General features: G+C 47.0%; 1 protein-coding gene across 5 annotated transcripts in view; it reads right to left on the reverse strand.

Annotated features, from left to right (window-relative positions):
• Positions 1-729: 729 nt before the first annotated feature.
• Positions 730-24,942, reverse strand: part of ADRA1A (adrenoceptor alpha 1A) — a 99,861-nt gene continuing 75,648 nt past the window's right edge. For 4 of the 5 annotated variants that reach the window (XM_081269085.1, XM_081269086.1, XM_081269087.1 and 1 more), the window contains one exon: positions 730-15,591. In XM_081269085.1, the coding sequence (XP_081125211.1) occupies positions 15,074-15,591 (518 nt within the window). In that variant the 3' untranslated portion in view covers positions 730-15,073. The remainder of the gene's footprint in view (positions 15,592-24,942) is intronic. The other variant, XM_081269089.1, reaches the window with a different exon arrangement.

A 24,942-nucleotide genomic window follows, 5' to 3' on the forward strand; every position in this document is an offset into this window, starting at 1 on the left:
AACAAGAAAAAGAACAACCTACAATTGCTGAGCGCTAAGTCGATATCAGGTATTTCCCTAAACCTTTTACGGGCATTGTTTGATTTCATTGTCCCGGTGAATGGTTGAGGGAATCTGGCGCCGGTCATGGCTCCCAGACAATCTGACTCCAGAATTCACGTCCCCAGCAAGACACCTCAATGCCGAGGAGTCTCCTTGAGGAAGTGGGGCTGGGTTCTGAGACCACAGTCAGTCGAGAAGTGCTGTCCGAGAGCGCTCTTTGGCTGGGTTGCCCAGGGCTTCTCTGACCATTGACAACTCCCACCGCTGTCTTGGCGGATGGTTTAGTACAATTCCACCTTGAAAATAGTCAACAGGTCCACGTGTCTGACTTCCCTCCCACCTTCTCCTGCTACCAGCATCTACCCCTGATGACCCTGTTGGGCTCTGGTTCTTGGCTGTGTCTCGAATGCAACCAACCTATTTAACTGGCCGAAGACAGCAACTCTCTTTGTCTCAAAGGCTGGGTCTCAGCAGACACAGTGACAGCACATCATGACTGAGGCACGTGGACATTGTGTGTCTAAAGGAAGAGGCTTTAGGGGCTGGGGTTGTGGCTTAATGGTAGAGCACTTGCCTAGCACGTGTGAGGCCCTGGGTCCGATCCTCAGCGCCACATAAAAATAAATAAAATAAAGATATTGACAACTACAACTAAAAAAGAAACATTAAAAAAGAAAGAGGCTTAAATACTTTATTAGAGAACATATATCAATTTCGAACAACACTTAAATACATGGCATCCATATGAATAAGGACAATATAAATTCTTGTTATTTGAACACTTTATTAAACAAATAAAATAAATTCACTTTTAACAATGGGCATGATCCTTATAGCTTCTCAATAATTTATTCATTTGCTTTGAAATATGTACATTCATTTTCTTCAAAGAAAAATAGAACAGAAAACCAACATGATCACCATGTCACATTATAAACAAATGAACCTGTAAAAATAGCATGTAGAAAATTCAGGAACACTTAGTAGCACATTCCAAGCAAATTTCAGTCCATTTAAAAGAAATAAAATGTTTTGAAGCCATTGTAGACAGCCTGGGTGTCAGATATATGCCTTAATACAATTGGTGCAGATAATTCAAGTATAACAATTCACACACATGAACATATTAATCAGATGCAGGAGAGAATTCTCTCTCGTATAGCACAGAGCACATACCAAACTCTCAGTATGATTCAGACTAACTTTTTTTTTTTTAATATAGAAGGGAAGGTAATGAGATTGTCAGCTGGACTGACTGAACAGCAAGCTTGGAGCAGGTGGGCATGGCTCACAAACATGGTGCAGCTAGACATCATACCTCACAGGGAACTCACTGATCACAACAGTTGTAAAGGTTATAGGAAAACCATAGCAGCTAAAATCAGCCAGCCAGCCCACGTCTACTTCTCGGGCGATGAGGACAAGCTGGGTTTGTATTTTGAGCAGACTTAAGGAGGATACAAGCAGAAAAGCTGGAGAGGGCCAGGAAGTGTTGCGGAGTCCAAGTTTAAATGCATCTGCCTTGTTTACTCAACTACGGTTTTGATTTCACGGGGAAAATGAGCCTCGCCTTTTGTTTTCCTTCGCCCCAGTAAGTCACATCCTTCCTAACTGCTACTGATGGCGGAGTGCAGCTCCACGTCTTCTGTTCTGCCACCACCTCTGCTGCATTTGCCTTGCAGTGAGTTGCCAGCCACTTCTGCTAGGCAGGAGCCCCCACTTAGCAAGAGCTGCTGACCTGCGAGGACAGAGAAGCCCACCAGGGGGTCCTCTGTGAAGCAATCTTCTCCTTCATTGTTTTGTAGGACAGAACTCTTTCTTTTTAAAACACATTGCACAATGTTTTCTTGCTGCAAATAATTCCTCCACTTTTAATAACGCAGAATTGCCTTGTGTTCGATTTTCAGGTTAAGATGTCCAAATGGTGTGGTGTTCTATGGATTAGCACGTTTGAGGCAATGTTTATTTGCACAAAGAGAAAGAAATAGCTTTTCTTCTTTTCTTATTCAGCCACCCACTGCAATGCTGTGCTCAACCTTAAAAACAGAGAATCAGGCCCCTGGAAGACCAAGGCCTTTCCATCTTCAGTCAAGCCAAACATGGTGGCTCTGTTAGGGAAGTCCTGTGCTTGCTATGTATAGACTCACCCAGTGAGCTCTTCCTCAGCCTCAAAAGAGCAAGAAGAAAAGCAGGTGAATTTGCCTACAGGTATCGGGGACTGGCCACCATGCTCAGCAAGGCTGATTTTTCCCCTCCTGGTAGAGTGAGAGGGGGCAACCCCAGCACATGCTTGAGACTCACCAAACTCAGGGCCTTGGCATGGATGTGTTCCTTCCTTGCCAGGAACAACACCTTCTGCTCCCCACTCAGTTTTGTCCTATAGGATGCCACTAAAAGTTACCATTCATGAGAAGCCCCAGTGAGGCTGGGAGGGTACCACCCTCCAGGTCTCTATAGCACTGCACGGATACTGAGCCACACGCTTGCCATGTGCTCCTGTACTTGTTGGCTTGCCTGTGCTCTCCATGGGCTGCAGGGGCTTTGAGGCAAGGACTGTGTCTCTACCACTGTTAATCTCCAGGCCCTGGTGCCCAGTCAGTCTGCACTGGGTATTACAGGCTGGGTAAATGCCTGAGAGAGCAGCCTTGTGCAATGGCAGCTGCTTTGGGAGAAGGAGATTTTGTTTTGTGGTGTGGCTTCTTCTACTTCTGTGGATGTGCTAGAATCTGGGGGACACTCAGGAAACACGAGCATCTACCTTCTAAGAAGGAAGCAGGGGGAGTTCTGCTAAGCTGACATCTCCAAACTTGGGCCAGTGTTCCAGCGGGGACCTCAGTCCTATGTGAGATTCGAGCTACAGTCAGATGAAACTTGACAGAGCATTGATAGAGCAAGACCTGGCAGCTCCCGAGGAGGATTCTAAAGCTCAGAGGGGAACAGGAACGACGGCAGGGTTGCAGGCCCTTCGTGAGGCAGGAAGGATGGAATTCATGGACAGGGAGCTGACTCCTCGTAATGGGGGTAATGCCCCCTGACGAAACAACGTGGACTGACCTTCAAACAATCATATTCTACTTTTAATATACTCAGCTTCATGCATCAATGTGAGCAAAATTTTATCAGTTTTTAGAGTGGGAATTCTTACTCCAAAGCTGAAGTATCCGTTTCCGCAGGCCAGACCTGGGAAGGGGCGGGTTGTCCCAGCAGAAGCCGTGCTCAATTCCCCCTTACCAGGCCAGCCATGTGCTGTTCCCTGTGACATGGCTCTAGCTCCCCCCCCCCCCCCCAACTCTGAAAGAATTGGAAACTCTTCACTTTAATTTGGACCAACACTGATCCCTTTGCTCTTGCCATAACTTAGCAGCTGCTTCTTAAAACCCAGAGGACCAAAATAGTCATAGACTCTGTTTATCCAAAGGAGGCCTGGGCCAAGAACCCCATCTCTGAAAGTGACTTTCTCTTCTGTTTAAAGCAAGTTTGAGGTTCTGAGTCACAAGAGTCCATTTGGCAGGAAGATGGTGGCTGCTAACGATAGCCTCTGGGTAGAGCTGAATGCCCCATCAGACCGAGTCCTGCTGAGCTGAGCTCGGTGTGGACTTTGCTGCTAAACCCCCTGCCCAGAAGCTTCCTGCAGATCCACTCAAGGCTCCACAACAGTCCTGGACCTGAGGGGCAGGTCTGAAATCAGAAGTGAGATTGCTCTGGAGTTCCCAGGACAGGGGCTCAATTCCACAAAATCAAACCTCTCTCTGTTCACAACTGCGGGGGCGGGGGGACTGTTTTTTCTTGTAAACTTTCACTTCTGACAGTTACCAGGAAGTGCTCAGCCCTGTCTCCTTAAATGATTCTAAACCCCAGCTTTGTGTCAAATCCTGTCCCTTCTTCCAGCGGTCAAAACAACTTCTCTTTTCCATAACGTCAGTTATGTAAACTCACACCCACACCTTCTATAGAATGACTGCATTTTATGTAGTATCCTTCACAGGACAACCGCGAGAACATAAAAACGCTTCCTAATGCCAGTAAGTGGCTGGTGGGAGAAAGATAACACATACCAGCCCTGGTCCCATGTTTCCCATGTTCTGGGTGTCTATAATCCTGGTTTTGGTGGAAAGCTTCCAAGTAGTGCCAGGAGTCTGATTTAAAAAAAAAAAAAATCCAAGGAGAAATATTTCCAAGTCAAAGAAAAGAGCATGGGAGGTGGAGGTGGATAATCGAGAATCTGATGCTTAGTACCCTGAGTTAGACATGTCAGCGCCCCAGGTTGGCACATGCTTGCTTAGAGACTTCCTGCCTAGTTGAAGAGAAGTGAATGTTCAGTGAGTGCAAATCAACCTCTGGCAACAGGTAAAGTTGCAGTAGGTGAAGAGCAAAGGAAGGGGGAGATCCAGCCTCTCTCTCCCTGCATGTGGTTTCTTTCAGGGCTTGCAGATACAGGTAAGCTTTGTTGTAATCATCTTAGGTGGACAGCAACTGGGAGGGGAAATGGGGACCTGGAGAGAGTGTGTCTGGCGTGTGTTGGGGGCCTGCTGAATTCCATAGGTTTTATCAGCACATGAGGATTCTTCCTGCATACCTTCACCGGCTCCCCAGTTCACAGGTGAGACACGGGGGCAGAGGGGTCAAAAGACTTGCCTGGTCACTGAGAGATGCAGACAGTACCAAAGGCAGGTCTGAGACCCCGTCCGCAGCTCTTCCCACCACACTGCTCTCAAGATCCTTCCAGTTGCCCTCCTGTGATGGGCTCTGGGAGGGCAGGGAGATCAGGTTCCGCAGTAGAGAGCTCACACAAGGAGAGCCCCAGGGGAGGGCAGGCAAGCCCCCCTTTTCCCATCTTCCCTCTTTCTCTGACTCCCTACAGATTTCCCTGCCCTCCTTGTCTCATGCCCCCGTCATTGCACTGTTCTCTGTGAGAATGTTTCCCTGGGAATGTGACTGTGAGATCTGGCTCCTCACCTTCCCACAGTGTGCATGGGGCTTGGCATGTAGCAGGTACTCCAAAAAGAGAGCTTGTATAGTTCAAGCCTTATCTCCGCAGGATCCATCATCGGTGCGTGTTAGGGATGAGTTTTCATTGTCAGCAAGGTTGAGTTGAGTTTGAGTGGACATGTTAGAAAGCCGACGGCTGGGACTTCTTACACCCAGAGACAAAGATAGTTGTTTTCCTTCCCATCCGATGAAGGAGGCAAGTACTTTCCAAGTCGGAAGTGAAACTCCGGCTGCCCATGTCAGCTCTCCACTGAAGTTTAGGAATTGGGGTTGTGTGACATGTTTGGTTGCCAACTTCTGAAATGGAGGGGACAGCCAGCAAGGGACTCCACTTTTTAATTCAATTATTTCCTAATCAATGTTTATCTCTTTTAAAAAAATGTCTGTAGAAAACTGGCAATAAATTGTTACTTAAATCCTTGCAATGCTGGTGTGTTTTGCTCATAAAAATGCTTTCTAGAATATTTTTAATAGCTTCCCTACTTGTTGGTTGGAATTTGGGCATCCTTATTTGTAAATTGAAACTGCTCCTTCCCCTACCGTTTGTCAATGTCGCCTCCGTCTCTGCTCTTTACCACCACTGTCCTCTCCTGTATGACACAGGGCCCTGGGAAGGGAAGACACTGGGGGGCAAACAGTCCTCACCCGATGCTTGGTGTTTGATGAACGGGCCTCCCAACACTGGCGATGGCAATGGTGAGAGGTGAGGCCAGGTTGAGCTAAAGGATGCAGACTCAGGTCTGGGGAGAAAGACAATTTTTCTTTAAGTGGATAAATCAGTAAGCTGTCACTATAGGCATGCCACCCTGTATTTGGATGGTGTCTGGCTTGAATACACTGAATTCTTCTGTCGGCCCTGGCTTTTCATGTGACTTTTCTTTCCCTATTTCTAGATTTGCCAAAGCTAATGAATGGTGTTGCTCTAGCAACAGGGGTGCTTCCTTGCTGTTGATATTAGGGGACGAGGAACAATACAATCTGAGAGTCCCCTGGGACAGGGCGGGGGAGGGGAAACCCAAGCAGCCGTGTCTCTTGTGCAGAACGCCAGCCAGGAGATGCTGTGTGTCAGTGCCCTGAGTCTTCCTAATGAGGATAAATGCCCTCCGCTTCTCAGTGGGAACCAGGGCAGAGGAGGAGATATCCCTCTGTGCTGTCAGGGCAAGGAACATGTCCACAACAGCTCAGGAGGCTGATGAAACAGAAATAGGAGAATTTCACAAGAAAGGCCAGGTGGGCACACAAGATGCTCCAAGACCCTGCAGAAGCCACCCGAGGCTTAGGCAGTAGGGTGGGAGGTAGCCTTCAGGGGTCTCAATTAATCTGAGTATAAGCCTCCCATCCCGTGGGGTCAGAGCAGCCTCCTCTCCTCTTTTCTTAGGTTATGACACTGAATAGAGGGAATTGCCTCAAACCTGCCGGAAGGCTCCTGGGTACCCATTTTCCAAGCCATTCCTGAAGTTGGGCAGGTCCCATCGACATACCCTTAATCAACCTGTGACTGGGAAGGCTTGGGTTGACCACAGGTTCCCGAAGGTCCTCCCAGATCTGGTTCTCAGGACTGGACTGCAGCTGGTCCTTGACTCCACCTTGCCCTCGGGGCCCGGGGTCTGCACATTCAGGGAGGGGGCTCTGCTTTCCTGGGTGCTGGTGTCTCTGGGATGACCATCTATCCCCTGACTTGAGGTGGCTGCTGGGCTGTGAGTCCACAGCTGTGATCTTCCCCTTAATTAGGATCTTACTATGATTTTTAAAAATATTTTCTTTTAACACCAGGATTGAACCTAATTTCACCACTGAGACACATCCCCATTCCTTTTTATATATTTTGTTTACAGACAGGGTCTTGCTAAGTTGCTTAGGGCTTTACTAAATTGCTGAGGCTGACTTTGAACTTGCGATCCTCCTGCCTCAGCCTCTCAGGCCACAGGGATTAAAGGCATGCACCACTGTAATAGCTTTACTATAACTTTTCGGAAACCCCAGGATCCTCAACCTTTTCCCTGGGCCTTCCTGGGTATGTCCATGTCCCTATGGGCCTGGTCTCCAGACCCTAGTCTACTCTTCTCTCTCCTTGCCTACTTGGGACTGGGGGTCTTAGTCCAATTAAATGACATGGCTGTTCACGCTCCCCAGGAGTTTTTATCTAGTTGAGTAGACAGAACCTATATATGCACAGTGTATGCAATTCACATTTTAAAGTACACTAAATAGATATGGATTTTAAAAATGCAGTACACGCTTAATTGACAAATATATTTTACAGAGAATTGGTGTAAGAACTTGGGGAGGGATTGGAGTAATCAGAAGGGGCTGAATTTGACCTTCTAATCTGGGAAAAGAATTATGGATACTTTTTTTGTTGTTGTTATTGGAAGAAAGGAGAGCAGGGAAGGTTCAGATGGGTGAGCTGAGTGCCTCCCAAATTCCTATGGAAATCCTAACCCCTGACCCCCATTATCTCACAATGGGACTGTGTTTGAAAACGGGGTCTTTAGAGAGGTCACGAGGGTGGATCCTGCTGTAATAAGCCTGGTGTTCTGATGAGAAGAGGAGGTTAGGACAGAGACCTGTGCATGCACAGACGGCGTAAGACAGGGAGAGACCTCTGAAGAAACCACCTGCTAATGCCTTGACCTTGGACTTCCAGCCTCCAGAGCAGTAGGACAGGAGATGTCTGGCGGCAGCCACCCAGTCTGCAGTGCTTTGTAATGATGGGTCTGCGACGAAGACGAACACGGGGGTCTACAGATGCATGGAGCCATGGCAGCAAAAGCCAGAACACACTCGGTGGGAGGGGACTCTTTTCTTGGGGCAGAAAAGTTCCCAATGCAAGGACAAGGGGAGTGAAGAAGTCCCAGTCACAGATGAGCTGGTGGGGACAGGAAGAAGAAGCAGAGCCCAGAAGAGAAGAACATCTCTGCCTAGCTGACAGTTTTGCCTGGGGTGTGCCTCCTGTGCCCAATGCTAAAGGAGCCAGGTTTACTTTATAGGATGAATTAAGGCCTCAAAGGCCCCAAGGGAAAATCCAACAGAAAAGAAACATTAAAGGCAAGAGACAAAAGATGAGGAGCAAGAGGACAGGTGACTTTGCAAGACAGAGTCAGAGTAAGCAGCGACCACTGGCAACGGAAGAGGTGCCTACCCCGGGAGTGTGGTCAGCAACACCAGGAACCGCTCTGACCACCAGCTGTTTTCTAACACGTGGCCGCACAGTGTCGCACCTCCATTGGAACCAACAGTGTAAGCCCAGAGAGACAGCATACAAGGACAGGGTGAAAGTTCTTGAGGACTGGGGCCTTGGGAACGTCCTCACCTTTGTGGACAGGCCCCCCGCCCTGGGCAGGGAGGCTGCAGGGAACAGAATTCACTGAGTCAGGGCTGTTACTCAGGGAAGCCCCGACCTGTCACCCAGAGCAGAACATTCCACGGAGAAGGGTACCTACCCCAACACTGCAGGAAGGGTGCCTACCCCAACATCTCACACGGTCAGTAAAGTCAGCAGCAAGTTCAGGGTGGAGCTATGGAGACAGAGGAAGGGACAGGACAGGAGGCTGGGAAAGGCAAGATCAAGAGCAGGGGAGGGGGAAGGGACCCTGCCACACAGTGTTCATCCAAAGCTCCTCTTCTGTACTCAGAGGAGACGGCAGTGTCATTAAAAGAGCCTCAATGCTTCCAGGTCCTTCTCCAGCAATTCTGCACCCGCTGCACCCAGGCCCAGTGAAGGCGTCTCCTCAGCACTGCGGGCACCCTGCCGGGCGCCATGAGCACAGAGCCTTATTTCCTATTGGGAATGTCCTTCTGCCCCTCAGCACCCACCAGAGCTGGAGAGGGAAGGGCAGGGTGCTCCCCAGCACACACCTCGCTCAGAACCTGGCTTTGGTGCCTGGGAGGGCCAACTACATTTCCCCATAGCAACACCACGTCTTTCCCAGTTAGGGGACCCCTGACTTACAGAAAAAAGAAAAAATAGGAAAAGAGGAGGAGGAGAAGAGCTCCTCCTTCTGTTTGTCCTTTGGCAGATGCCCTCCGTTTGTACCCCATGACTCTGAGTGAGCTCCAGGCAGAGCCCGGTACAGGGCACTGTGGTCAGGAGGACTCTCCAAGGAGCCAAGCGTGGCCCCAAAGACTTCTGTGGACCTCCCCTTTAGCAGTTCCCAAGGGCCTGGGAGGAATTTGAGGTTAGCCATGGTCAAGGGGCATGTAGTTGTGGCTGTTCTCCGAGTCAGGCCCAGGAGGTGAAGGGCTGAGCCGGCCACCCATTCACCTGGGCTCCTGTGGGCCTGTCTGCTCTGCGGGGGCCAGTGATGGAGTGCAGAGGGTCTCACCTCTGCTTTTTGCACCTGCTCAGAAAATCACCCTGGGACTTGAACTTGTCACTTTGACTAGCAACTCATGCAGGTTGGGAGCATTGATTTAGCTAAGTGGAGATGTGTCAATGAATGACATGTTTAAAAAATGCTTATATGCTGAACACCCCCAAACTCCCATTATTTGCACTGTGCTGGAAGCTGTGATGGGTGGCAAATTTATCCTCATGGGCTAAATCTGGCCCACACCTTTTTTTTTCAAGCTAAGAATGGGTCTACATTCTTAAAGGATGACCTCCCCTACCCTCAAAATGTCCAAACAGAGAAATACGTGTGATAGAGCACATAAAACTCACGATGCCTACACCGTTTACTAATTAGCTGTTTACAGAAAAAGTTTGCCAAGTCTTGGTGAACATTAAATAGACTTTTATTTTTTGGTTCATCTGGGAACAGCCCTCCCCTCCCCATGTGTAACAATGCCTGTTGGAAAATCATTCTTGATTTCTAGGCAGGTGAACTTGGAACCCATCCAGCTCCTAAGTTGGGAACTGTCTGTGCCTCTCTGTGGTTTTCATGCCAAGTTCAGTGCTTGGCACAGGGAGGTAGTTTGCTGCTGACCATCAGTGTCCGAAGTGACTGGCAGGCTCACTGGGAGTAGGAGTGTTCCCGTGATTCCCTTTGGGACCTTTGTGTTCCTGAGGACCTTATGGTGACAGTCACTGCTGACTGTGGCTTACATGCCACCAAATTGAGCAAATCAAGAGCCTCCTGTCCTATTTCCTTAACTCCCTGGTGTCCTAGCTAGGGAGAAGGAGCAGAATTACATGTCCTGTCTGATAGCCATGGAGAGAAACGGGGACAAACCTGCACTTGGCCCCTGGGATGATACTGTGCTGCCAGAGAGATCAGGAGAGCAGGTGCCAACACAGCTGGAATTATGGGTTAGAGATGGAAGGGCAAAACAGGAAAGTTAGAGGTTGTGGACCTCGGGGACATGGAGGTGTCGTTGAAAAAGGAGGTGGAGGCTGAATATGGGGATATTCAAAGAAACCCCTCTGCTCACTCCCCTATTTCTTCATGTGCCAAGTGAAGCCCTTCTCTTTCTGCCACATGGGAATGTCCCAAGATAAGAGAAATCACCTGGACAAATAAAAAGCAAAGTCATGGATGAAAATAAGAAACTCACATTGGGCTTTTCAGTCTTCACGTCTTCTCTTTCACATTCAAATGCACCTGCTGTATTCAGGCTGTTTAATAGGCCTGTGCCCTCGGTATATTTTTCTCTAAATACAGTATACATCTGCTTTCGGATTTTTTACCTAATGAAGTCTGTAGTTTTCCTAGTCTGGCCAAAATTATTTCCAGATTATAACATGTCCACAACTGAACATGATATGGAAGGAGATAATGTAGTGACTCCTGAGCCACAGGAAAAGGAAAAGGAATCATTTTGCCTCTTGAAATGAGCAAGCTTCCAGCCTAAGGGCAGCAAAACACCACTAAATGCCTTGCCCCTCAGTCCCCTGCCACCCCGCAGCCTTCCCTGCAGGTGGGAGAACCCATAATCCGGCTGCAGTGGCGAAGAAGAAATGACATTTTCCTACCCAGAGCAGATGCAGCGATTCCCAGTCCACCCACAAGACATTTGGGTCTGGGGATCAAAAATAAGATTGTGTTGATGGCAACCCAGGCAAGGGGCCAGGGTCCTCCGCTGACATCCTAACTTGTTTTCCTGGCTCAGCTGGGTGACAGTCATTTCCACTCACTCATCTTGCAGGGACTTTGAAGGGCCAGAGGCCACTGCTGCCATTGCTTTTGGAAGATGGTGGACTCAGCCCTGCTCCACAGCTTAGTTTGTAGACACGGAGCAGGCGCAACAGTGTTCCAATTGGGCTCGGCGGGAGCTGTGTACAGGTGGTTTCATGGTTAAAAGTCCTAGTAGTGTAAAAGAGATCAGAGGGTCGAGTGAGTACAGCTCTGAAGTCTCCATGTGTGCCACCTCTGCCTTCCCTGGCTTTTTCTAGGAGATTTGCCTTCCACCTGCTTGACTTCCCCTTAGTTGCCACCCCTCCCCGCTTTGTTGATGAGCAGAGCTCTTGTCCTTCAATACATCAACAAATGTTCACATAAAGAGGCAGCGTCTTTTTTGGCAGGAGGACCTGTGCAGATCTCGCCCCAGAAGCAACTGAGAATGTTTGTCCAGCTATGACTAAGTAGCTGTCATTAAAGGATGAACAATTACTTGCCCAAGCAAATAGTTTCCCCAAATGTTCTCACCCCCAGGCCATGAACAAGAGACCCACTGAAGCTAGAAGATCTGCATGATGGTGCACATTGAAGAGAGGAGAGACCAAGATGATTGCGATGTGCCGCTGTCATATGGGAAAGAAAAGGCAGGGGGCTGCCATCTAGCAAGTGGCACAGCTGCCAAGGTGCCTCAGATTGCCTGGGTCTCTGGCAACCTGGCAATCACCACTCTGAACCCTTCTCTCACAGTGGCATCCATGAGTTTCCCATGCTCAACATATTCTCTGAAATTCATGGTGGAAAACCTATCATCCTTTCCCTTTTCTCCAACTCAAATAAAATAAAAAAAAAAGTTGGAATACACGTGAGAGTAAGCAATGGATCTGTTAACGTTCATTTTTCTCAAAAAAATACACTTCCGGAGTGTTCCTATGAACCACGGCTGGTAATCAATAACTTCAACACACCTCCCAGTGGATGTCCTGGCCACGATTGTGTTTTCCATTCTTGGCCTATGCAGCCTCTTCTGCATTCTTTCATGTGCCCATCTTTCTCCCAAGTTGGTATACTTGTCCCTTCTTGCAAGGTCTGAACAACATTCTAGATAATCAACCCTAAAAAAGTGGTGTGGTCTTCTGGAATTGTAGATACCAAATTTCTGATGATGACCTGCTCTTGGCTGCACTGGAGATTTGGTAGCCTACTTGCCAAGGTTAATTTGCAGTCAATCCCAAGGAACCACATTTTAAAGTGTGGGTATGAGGACCTGTGCAGGTCTCGCCCCAGAAGCAAATGAGAAGAAAAGGAGGGTGAGTAAAATGCTCTTCTGAAACCCTTGCAAATAGTCTGGGGAAATTTTTGAATAAAGAACTTCAAGGACCCTTTCAACGCATGCAATATGATCTGCAGAATCAAGGCCCATCTCGCCTCTCCCATGCGACATCAACATCGATTCTTGTGATGTGGGGACAATCCCAGAGCAGCTGCTTTTTATAACACATTGGAGAAAACATTGTAACCACTGTTACTCTGGGTAAATTCCTCCCACTCCAAATAGAAACAGTAAACATGTGAGTATAAATATGACAATCATTTGTTTAGCTGTAACAATTTTAGATAATTTTTGGCATGCTTAAAAGTACAGATATTTTTGTGGATGAGTAAAACATAACTTGTGTATTGTTTAATCCATGTTGTTACTAACTTTTGGGTGACATTACCAATTTCTTGGCATGTTTATACCAGTTATCATGCTATGGGAAAAGAAAAAAACATGTAAAGTTTGCCTCCGCAGAGAGAGTGGTGCTGGAGAACAGTGGAGCAGACAATTATTTATGGACAATTTTACATGGATACAATTGCCATGGTTTTTATCTGATGGTCAAAAGATTTCTTAGTGGTTTACTTTGATTGGAAGTGGCGTGCTGACTTTTTGGTGCTCTTCTTTTTCCCATATCTAAAATTTAGATTTATCTGTAAAAGTGTTTAAAAGATCATCTCTAACATGGGATGACATTTTGCTGAAGAAAAGTGATTACCTATGAGGATACCCTTCCTGCAGGGGAAACCAGGGCCAAGTGTGAATTTTTTTCCCCCTAAATTCAGAATCTGAAAGAAGCTCTCTGGACAACAGAGCTTATCTTTCCTATCAAGGCAGAAATCAGTGAGGCCTGCATATTCCAGTTCTCCCTAATGCCTGCCTTGAGAATACGAAGGACACATCTGGTAGAAGCATTATGGGACATGCAGAGAGGACCAGGAGAGTCTAAAAATCCAGCCAACTTCTAAGCGCCAGAATCCAGGTTCTGAACACAAGGCCAAATATCCGTCCCTCTGGACAATCAGAGGACTCTAGGCAGAATAACACTGAGGAAGCAGTCCTACTCAAAATCCAAACACACCCCACCACAAAACCCCAACCCACATGCATGTACACCATCTGTTGCAGTGTGGAAAGAGAGTCGCCTTTGAGAAAGATTTAAGGAAATGAGCACCTTGCAGCAAGGAAGGAAGAGAAAGATACTGGGGCCACAGCCTTGCTGGAAGTTTACGCATCCCCTTCAACCTGCTCTGGAATTCTTAAATCCTACTTTTTAAGTTCTTAATGTGGAATGACAGGCATATTTGAATTTTTACATATGGTTACCATCTCCGTCATTAGCAGTCATCTGAGTTATTAAGGTTTGTCAAAATTTGGTGTTTATATAATTGAAAAATAGCATGTTCCCCAGGTTCTTGCAGAAAGCAGGCATAGATGAAATTGAATAGGCTACTGGATCTTTTGCCAGGATAGATGGGTTTTTGTCAAAAACGTTTGCAAACTCATGCTCTGGGCAGTTCTTTGGCCATCAGTCATTCCATGTTCAAGGCTGAGCATTAGTGTCTTTCAAAGTTCAGGAAGGATATACCTGGACCTTGGGCTCATTCCAATACAACCCAGGTAAACCTCACCTCAATATGCAGTTGGCAAGCAGATAAAAAGAAATGGAAGTCAAAAGAGAATGAGCTCTGTATTTTCAAATTGGAGTTCTGGAAAAGGTAAGTGATTTGTCAAGAAAGGTCTTTTTAGGCCACATCAAAAATGTTGTGGAGTAATTTGGCAATCTTTACCTTAGGGGGAAATGAGCACCCACCCCAACTTCTTGATCTTTAAATGTTGCAGAAGGGGCTTTCTTTTATATAATCTGGGAGCTTCTGGAAGGATTTCTGTCCTTAGTAGTTAATTTGCAAAACTGAGCCTCATGTCTCTTGGGAAAAGTATGCTTTTCCTGCTTGGTTCTTTCCACATTCTCCAAGCCCAATGGCAGAGAATGTGTCTCTGTCTCATTCTGAGACATGAATGTCCCTTTAGGGGACAAGGAACAATATCCAAAGTGCAGCCAAGGGTAAATCTCACTGTCCAGTTGCACCCAAATTGAGAAACTCGTTGTATCAGAAATGATGGCGTTTTAAAACTCACTCTAAAAGAACGTGTTCGGGTATTGGCCGCCATCTACAGTCCTTCCTCTCTCGACCCTGTCTCCATAAATGTCAAATGTGGCTGTGAGTAGGTTTAGCCTGAAAATAAAATCCCCTCACTTTCATCGAGAAATAGCTCCAAACTTAGAGTGTGTGCTCAAAATATTCATGATGAAATCATAATCCTATATTTATAGTCTTTTGGATTGTGTATGAAATTCTGTTTCCCATGGTGTTTTTCGTTGAAAGGGCCAGTTGTGGAAAGCAGATTCAGAAAATGACCGAGAGACATTAGCTTGGGGGAAATGCCATCTGGCTCACTTTGAACCAGGTGGTGGTGAGACATCCTGCCTCTTCCGTAAGACCCACCTGCTGCCTGATGAGTTGGGTCTCCTCCCCCACCCCATTCCCAGATGGGCCTTTGTTGGATGGTGCCCTCTTGTCCTGCAGGAAGGGTGAGTGGCCTTCTGTGTGGGAAGTGGGGAGGGAACCTAGAGTCACCCCTTTTCTCTGACCTTTCCTGTCCTCTAGACTTCCTCTCCATTCTCACTGAGGGAGATGGTGTGGATCTTAATGGTTGGAACTTGGTGGCTTTCTCCAAGGCTGGGGTCTGAGGGCCCCACACAGCAGCAGACCTGCAAAAAGCTTTTACTTCTCACCCGAGCCGTGGTGCAGGCTGATTGGTCTTTGGGCATTGTAATCCTGGCAGATCCGTGGGGCATGGAAGAGAAAAATTTCCATTCACAGACCCCGTCGGTCTTGGAGATCTTATAGAAGGTCTCCCCGGATCCCACGGGGATGCGGACCATGTCCTTTGGCTGCCCCTCCAGGGCCTGGCTGGGGGCATGCAGGGTGTAGCCCAGGGCGTGCTTAGAAGACTGCTTTCTGCGGAGACACTGGATTCTCAAGACATTCTGGAAGGCTTTCTTGAACTCTTGACTGGAGCATGGATAGATGATAGGGTTGATGCAGCTGTTTAGATATCCAAGCCAAAATACTATTTTAAACACTGTTTCGGAGGGCTTGAAATCAGGAAAGAAAGACCCTGGAAGAAAACACACAGAGTCATACATGTATTATTTGCAATTCAATAGGCCAAGTGACTAGGAAAACAAACCAATATGCATCCTTTTTATATTTTTTAAATGTTTAGAAGATTCCTGATGCATCAGAGTTTCTCACATTTGCCAGAAACCTCTTGGTCATATCCTCAAAGACCATTCTTACGTGGCCCATATGTGGCCATCAATATGACAGCAGGCTCAAAGGACAAGGTGACATCAGCTCTGTCAGTGATGGAATATCACTGGGTGGTTCCTGTGAAGACTTAAATAATGAAATATTAAATACTGTTAAGACTAGATATACAAATATTTTTGCCTGAATTTTGAAACAAGTTGGAATCTACTTGAATAATCCATTTTAAAATCTGGTTCTTTGGGAACGCCTAATAATAACTATCACAAAGGACTCTAGAGTCACAAATTTTTCCGGAGTCAATTCGAGCCTGATCTCATTGACCAACAAATCTTCCTAAGCTCCTATATAGATAAACCTGATCTGTTTTTCTCTTGTGTGATGATTTAACCATGATATTTCTCCCTCAGATTGGTCTAAACAATGGGATGTGGCACACAAAAGCCCTAACTAGCTTTACCAAGAGAGCCCTAAATGACACAGTTAAAGGGATCTCTCTACTAAACATAGAGGTGATGATAATGAGCAAGTTATTTTACAGAAATCAGTTGACATTAGATATTTTAACTACAGTTCAAGGGGACACGTGCCATTATAAAAACTAAATATTGTGGATGCTTCCAATGACTCTGGTAACATTCCTAAAGCACAAAGTGGCCTCCACTCACAGATTGAAGGTATGTTGGGTCCCACCTGAAGCTTCAATGAGTTACTATCTTCTTGGTTTTCAGAGACTGGCTGAAATACTAATTGCTTTTGTGCTAATTGTTTGCAAAAAAACCCAAAAAAACACAAAGTAATGCTCTGCTGTCTTGTTTATTGCTGTCCTAGCATGATCCCTGCCCTAGGTATGCCTTGTCTATCTCCTACCAACAGCCACCATGGACTATGCACTGCCCTGATGCTGGACACCTGTAAGTCCATGCCCCACCTGACAGAACAAGGACTGTAGGTCACCTTCCCCCTCCCTCAGCAGGAAGCGGCTTGGAGATATCATTGCCCATTTTTCATAGAAATGTAAGGTAGGAATTGACTGTGGGGAAATGGAACAGTGGTCCACTTCATGCTTTGAATATAGCCCTTGCTGCTGTGTTGCTGGGACTTATTTTTAAAATGGCCATGTTTCTTTCTCTTTCTTTTCCTCTCCCACGCTGACCCACCCTTAGTTAATCTGGAGGGTGTTTGTGCATGGGGCAGGAATAACAGATTACCTCCTTCCCATCCTAAGCTGAGATATCTGTCCTTAGGAATGAATAATTCAGATTTCGGGGATGGCACCAGAAGGTCTAAGACATTTCTCAAATTAACAAGTGAATTATGATGGCATCAGGGCACACCTGGAAGGTAGCCTTTGAATCAGCTCTTTAAAAGCCTTCTGTTCCCTCTGATGGGCAGAATCAGAGCCCATGCAACAGGAGTCCCCCGTGCTTCTCCTTTGCTAGCAAAGCAATAAAACATCTTTTACTTTTTTTCTCAAAAGCAAAACAAAACACAACACAACAACAACAAGAAGAAATTGGTTCCTTGGAGCCACCTTTTATTCTGATGCAGATGGGACATGGTTCAGAATTCCCTCCCTCCTTTATGCTGGAGTTCTGTACTTTGATGAAAACCCCCACTGTACAAAATATTGGCTCTGGGAACTTACGACCAGCGACCTTCAACCGTTCTTGTTCTTCCTGTTGATGCCTTTGATGCTACAGCCTGCTTGCCTTCTCAGTGTTCCCTGTGACTCCTAATGTTTATCAATTGCTTGACCATCAGGGTCCCCCCAGTCCCTGGCTTAACCAGCTTTAGAGCATTATTGCTTCTTATTGTTATTAATCTAGCCCAACTCACTACCACTTTTTCTCATTTTTTTTTTTTGTCCTCTCTGGTTGAGTCATTGTGTCTTAAATGCCCCTTTCAATGCCCTTTTCTTTCTTCTCTACCTACTCAAACCTTATCCATTAATGTGCACTGTGGGAATCAGGCCTCTGGTCCTTTACACAGTAACCACCACAGAGCCCTTCGCAGCACAGTGACAAGACCATGGGGCCCTAAAGTGGAAACAGTCTCACGGATTCTTTTATCAGGTCAGTTTGATCGCGCTTAGGCCTGCAGTCCTCCCAGCCCAGTGTGCAGTATCGGCCACTCCCAGACCCCCAGGAGTGCCCAGCAAAGGAACCGCATGGATCATGAGACCCCAAACAACCCTCTCCGTTCCTCTTGGACGGGCTGTGGAAGACCACCAGGACCCTCCCTGCACCTCCTCTTTTTCCTTCTTCACTCCCAACTCCTGTTCCTTCTTCCCCTGACCTTTAGTTACAGTTCTACGCACACCTGGGTAAGCGGGTTTGGGACAGTCTTAACATACCTGTGGGTCTCATGTTTTCTTCCTGAATAAAGGCTGAATGATAATTTCTAATGGACACACACAACCTTTTTCTTACCGTCCTGATTTTATGTCTTTCTTTACCTCTCTGTGATGTGGGCACACTTGCAAGCTCCTCTGGCAAACAGAGCACTGGAGTCTAGTGGAACAGCAACTTACATACTGTGGAGCCCACAAAGAGCCAGAATGGTGCTGGGGTTGTTATGAGCACGTACCACTGAAGCATGGTCCCTGCCGAGTTTTGTGTGTCTCGAGGAAACAAACACACACACACACACACACACACACACACACACACACCAGGCACACACGTACACAGATGGTGGGTGCTGACTTAAAAAAAACACATGAGGAAGTTTTGTTCTTTAGCTCCAAAGCTTCTAACATTGTCCCATCGTCATAACGAAGTCCTGCGTGGCTGGGAGTGTGTCTCCAGCCAAGTGGTGGGTTCAACTCGTGACATACAACTCAGTCATCCTCAGTGACACAGGAAGAATGGGACACCTATTAATATTCCTACTTTACAAGGGAAGAAGCTGTTGCTTAAAGAATTCAAATACCTCAGGTCATTCAGAGAGTAAGGTAGGGCTGGGATTTGAAAGGAAACCGTCTGATTTGAGGGACTGTTTCTTCATGGAATCTTAAAATACATCAGAACCATGGATTTCTGGGGAAAGAGGGTGAGACGAAGAGATAAAGAGATGAAGACTACCGTTGAGGGAAGCTGAATCAGAAAGATGGTCCTTCCAACTTCACCTGAGAGGCAGAGAAAGCATCAGTGTTAACCGGCTCTGCATGACTACGGTCAGCTGTAGGAGGCATTCATCCTGTATTATGACGCCTATATATTTCCTGTCATGCCTCCAAATAGGGACAGCGATGTGATTAAGGGAACCTGCTTCACCTTTTCCTGTGCTTCATGATAGCAGGTGTAGCAAAAACCACCTCGTCTGGAAATTTCACCACTCTGTATACCAGTAGACAGCTAGACTTTCTTTATTTGAGGAATTTCAGTTAACAGGAAAAAATAAATAAAAAATATATATGAGCTATGAATATGAATGTTACTGAAGTGATTTGAGAGCTTTGGAATCTCCCACGACCCTCCAAGGACCTCTGCTTACAGAGTCCAGTTTTGCAAAGACGAGTCTCACTCTCTCCTCCTGGACGCCTCCTCCCACCCCCTTTCCTCCCTCTCTGCCTGTGTCCCCAACTGCAGGTCTGGCTGACCCAGAGGTAAGTACAGGGTCTCCCTTCTCTGCACCTGTGGAGGGCAGGCTGTGCCCTCCTGTGAGCGACTCCAGGATGCCCAGAACAGTGGTTTGGGGGCTGTGCCGAAACCTGTGTCACTCCATTTAGTAAAGCAGCAGCTTGCCATGAGCGACTCCATTTTGAGTTTCAGTGCTGAGATGGAATGACTCTGCACCTTGTATGTACAAGGAAACAACCACCACCTGCCAAGCACAACCATGAGGCACAAACTGATAAATGAAGCAGGCTAATAAAAATGACCACCTGTGACTCATCAAATTAATCAGAAGCACCTAGATGTATGGATGGATCAAACTCATTGGGAAAACCAGGCCCCTGTGCTTATCGAACACACCAGACCATGGAATGAAGCAACCCCCTCACTCGAGGCCCATGAAAGGAGGAGCACCCTGAGACTGGATACAGCAGCACCTTGACTCTGTCACCTGGTCACCTGTCACAGGCCTTGCCTAGGAAAATTTCTACAGAGAGGAACCTCTGAATCTCTGTCCTCGGGCTTCAGCAGAATGTGGTTTCTTCTGCCCGGGACAATCACACGTGGCCCACTCCAAACTGACACTCTGAAACTGCCATCCTCTTGTCCTTGGCCTAGAATACATGCTGCACTTTGTCTGATTTTTCTGATTTTCTGGCACTTTGCTGGCTCTGTGTCCTGAACAAGTTCTTTGGCTGGTTCATGATCTTATCGATCCACCTACAGTGATTCTCTGCATTCTTATCTGCTCTCTGCCTCTGCTTGGAAACCTGTGGCTGTCTTAAACCTTCCTTGGCCTTTCTGTAACCTACATGTGTATCATTGTGTAAAGTGTTGTGTGGCTTGGATGTTAGAAATCAAGATTGGAATAAAAGAACCTGTGATTGCCCTGCTCTGACCACCAGGTGACCCACAAGGATTCAGTGAATTGCCTCTGATGAAGGTGGTGTAGCCCTGGAATTTGTTATTATTCAATAAAGTCTGACATTGTGGAAAGACACACACAGTTTGGTCTATGTTAATGACAGAGCTCACTCACCATGGTATCACACTCAAAACACCCATGGTTTCACAACAGCTGAGATATAGGATGAGACAAGAAGTTGGTTAAAAAACTAATTTATACTGAGATAAGGATGTAAGAGAGTCCCCAGCCTTAATCCTTCAGGGATATTTTCCTGTTAAGCCAAGAACTCTCTGGATACTGACTTTTCAGACACTTGAGTTAGAGATGCCAAACAACTTCCCGTAATTGGTGTCTCCCCCCCTCCCCCATTAAGTGTGTCTAGGCTTGTGTCTAAGCCTAGGGCAGACTTTCCCCTTCCCAATCTGACAGTTCCACTAGGGTCAGGTCTGGGAATTCTTCCCTCCTTCCCTGGGAGAGCCATGTGGTTTTCTGAGCAGCTGCTGAGGCCGTGGTTAGGGGAGGACTCATAATGAATGGTAAGACCTTTAGCAACTTTCCAAACGGTGAGAGAAGTTAGCAAAGGGCTGCTGCCCTCCTTTTGGACATTGTTCACATCCCCAGATCTCTTTCTTTATTTCCCCTTCCTTAGGAAGGGGAGCTGGAGCTGGAATCCAGCTTGGAAAACAGCTGCTGTCACCTGGTCCCCATCTGAGTCCCTCCTCCTGCAGCCTCCTTCTCTGCCCAAACCTTCCCACTCTGAACCCCACCACTTCTGTGCCCAGCCTCAGTTGCTTCTCAGATTCCTTCCTTCTTGATGACTGATGATGCTTTTTAGAGGGGAAGACAGCTGAAAAGTTCTTCTTGCATCAAGGAAAGGAGCACTAGGGTGGAACCAGCCCGTTCAGGATGGATTCCTCGGACCTTGTCTCTGGGCTATGAACTCCGGGTGAACAGGGCCAGGTCCCTTTTGCTCAGCTGTGGAGCTGCAGACTCCAGCATAATGCAGGGCCTCGAAGGCTCAGGACTTGTTGAGAGTGGCCGGCCTCCTGACTGACTGCATGGCCGGGTCTCCTGCCCTCCCCGTGGTTCTGCCTCGGTGTGGCCCATGCTGTCTTCTCTACCAACAACCCAGCTTCTACTTTCTCTCCCTGACCCTGCCTTCTTCCTGCTGTCATTCCCTTTGATTTGTGTCCTCTTTCTGTTCAATCCTCCCATATGTCACTCCCGCCCCCCCCCCCCAGCATGCTTTGGTTCCTAACACACTAGCTTTTCTCACCAAGCTTCGTAGGAAGAGCCAGACTTTTGAATGACCCACATAAGAATAGGGGCTCCTGTTTCTCTTGTCACCAGGGCTAGGTTTTCTTTTCAACAACCTCTGCAGAGTCCGTCTCAGGGGAGCCAGGAGCTCCCTGCTAATTCCCCGAACACCTCGCCCTGCAGGTCAGGTCGGCCTCTGCATGTGAATCTGCCTGATTTAATTCTTGGGCTTTGGAAAATCCCCAAACCTCTGGGAACCCTTCCCTTCACTGAGTTTCCTGTCGCCATTTAATTGCTGTAGAGTTGAGGAGTCTTTTCTAACCCTTGAACACCCTGTGAACACCCCGACCAACTTAAGATCGGCCAGATCAAGAAGGGTGCTAATGGCTAAATACCACCATGGCCAGTCTCCTCACCTTGGGGGAGTCAGAACCCTCATTTCCACTGTAGAAGCTTCTAGATTCCCAAAAGAAGTTAAAATGGATGATTTCCAAGGGTGCCTTTATGTCTTGTCATTTTATGTCCTGTCGATTGGGAACATTTGCTTCTCGTTTTTGATCTTGGACTCATCTGGTGGGCTGACGGGAGTGGGGGGAGGATTTATCCCAGGACAGGCTTAGCCACTGGAGTTGTATTTCAGCTCTCGAGGGAGCTAAGTTTTGACTTAATGCTTCCAACAAGAGACACTTAGTTTTCTTCCAACATTGGCCTCCTATGGGAGGTTTCTATGCCTGTTGCTTCAGTTGACTCCCAAACTCAGTGAGAACAGAAGTGTTCTTAAATTTTAACACAGCACTGGTAATTGGAAGGTTTCTTTTTGGCTCGGCGGTTTCTTCCAGAATGAGGGAAAGTGGTGCTGAAGCAGAGAGCCGTGAGTCAGTCTCCTTGGTTCCCCCCTGGCAGCGTCTGTGCTTCGTCTTATCCACCTGTGAACTTGGCACCTTAATGATATCCTTGAGAGATGGGGGCCACGGAGAACCCTAATTAGCGGGAGTCATGGGATGCTAGACTGGGAAGATGGGCAGGAACTTAGGGATCAGTCATCTCACTTTTACACAGGAAGACAGTGGTTTCCCAAGGTCACTTGGCTCTTTTGTGGCCAAGTCAGGACTAGACCCAGAACCTGCTTACTTCCACTTCTACTCCCCATCTCTGTGCGCCCTTTAGCAGCCCTACGATGGCATGGAAAGTACAAATAGTGACGTGTGCAGCTTTCACTGGGTGACAGCAGGCTTTGCAGGTACGATGGGAAAGAAGGAGGAAAGTTGCATCGTCAGTAAGTACATTAGGTATAAAGAAGTTGGGACACAGTGTTCAGAGGGCATGTTGGCAGCCTGTCATATGTTGAAAATTGGAGTTTAAATAACTTCTGTTTTAAAAATGTGGACTCCAAAGGAGAAGCTGATGCTATGTGATCATGGGAGAAAATCACCCTTAATTGCTTCTCATTGTCCTACCCATGGCCCCTCCCATGGGACTGGCACAGGTCCAAGGAGCAGAGGAGGGAAACAACCATCACACAGGTAGGTGCCAGTTCCCGGGCCGAGAACCTCCAGGGCCAGGAAACATTCAGACCAGACCAGTTGATGCTGGGGAGAAAACTGTCTCATCCACTTGAACCTCAGAGAAGAGCCACAGCAATCAGTGTAGGAGCCGGTCCAAGCTCCGCCCTGCTGGGCTCTACCAGATGGCAGGTGCTGAGCTGCTACCTGGTTGTCGTGTCACAGTGACCTGACTGAGCCCTCCTGGGGTTCATGTGTGGTCACCTTTGGACAGTTCCCAGTCAACCAGATGTCTTTAGGGTATCTACCTGGAAGGGTGGTGTTATGGTTTGGATGTGAGGTATCCCCCCAATGTCCTGTGCTAATGCAGGAATATTCAGAGGTGAAATCAGAAAGATGCAAGAACACAGTGGGGAAGAGGGAAGAGGGCAGGCTTTAGGAGAGGGGGAACTGCGGAGCTCTTAAGGGAGGACACACCTGATTTTATTCATGGAAAGAAGGCTTGGAAGGAGAAATCCAAGGCTGGTGGCTGGAGATGCACCAACACAGGGCACTGATAGCTCTCTGAAGCCCTTCGGGACTGAGCTACTCTGGGAAAGGATGGAGCTTGCTTTTCTTGGGCATGGGGCTCAGAATGGTCAGGGATGCTGGTGGCTCCAGAGCTCATGTACTCCCAGATAATAGGTGGGCTGTGCACTGCACAGAACGAGAAGAGAGTGGCAGAAGGCACAAGGGACCATTCCCAGAAATAACTATAGGGAGTGGAGGTTTTGCCAGGGGCTCAGGATATAGCTAGGGAAATGCACAATGGAGTATTGGCCAACACAGCATTAGGCGTTATCCTTTTGTTGCTGATAAGGTCAGGTTCAAGTTTATCAAATAATACCCTGTCATTCAAGACCCTTCACAATCCTCTCTCCAATTATTCACTTGCTTAACACATAATTTGCTTAGCACCTTCTCCGGGCTAGCCGCTGTTGTAGATACTGGAAAAAGAATTCAGAAACACACACAAGGCTTCTGACACTGGAGTTCACCCTCTATGAATATATCTATAAATGACTGTTAAGCTGAATCAAGAATTTCCAACTCCAAAGCTTTCTTCCTGACATGGCGGACATTTCACTGCAACTTTGTTGATCCACCGAAGGAACCATGTGTGGCTGTGGTTCTTTATCCCTGCTCTTCTCTGGGTGACCTGTCTTGTTGGTCTACAGCTATGCAACTTGAATCTGTTCAAATTCTGTCTTTGAGGCTGTGGTCAAAATCCAGCTCATCCCCTGAGCCTTTCTTCCATTATAGTCTGACTTGTTTTCTGACCATCTTGGAGGGTATTTAGCACCAGTAATTTTTTCTCTATGGTACTTATCACCGTCTTTTGTTCTTGACTTATGTTTAAAAAAATCCATTTTTGACTATAAATTTGAAGGCAGAACTTTTTGTCTGTTTGTTTCGGTGCTATATCTTCAAACCCAGAATAGTTGGTAGCATATAGTAACCTCCTGACTTTATCATTGAATGCATGTCATTCGATTTTTAGGATTAAAATGCATACTTGTGATTTTTTACATCTCCCTTGGTGATGAGCACGATTCTCGATTCTCGGTCTTTATTGAGTTGATGGGGGTGACATTTGTTGATGGAAGAAAATGGCATTTGAATGAAACTCCTGCTTCAACCACTCACAGCTGAAATACACTCTTAAATAAGGAGTCTGTCTTCACTCACATTCCAAAACTTTATCTTCCCGATCTTCAAGATGTTCATATTTACATGACAACAAGACCATTCTCCAAATAATTTTATGTGGCTAAGTTGCAGGCACATCATAAAATTATTACTTCCAGTACTTATAAAGCTATTTTATAGGGTCCCCTGGGAGGGGTCGGCGGCTGCCATGAAGATGTGATAGC

The sequence above is a fragment of the Spermophilus citellus genome (assembly GCF_964194105.1).
Source record: "Spermophilus citellus genome assembly, chromosome: 16".
In the NCBI taxonomy this organism is placed as follows: Eukaryota; Metazoa; Chordata; class Mammalia; order Rodentia; family Sciuridae; genus Spermophilus; species Spermophilus citellus.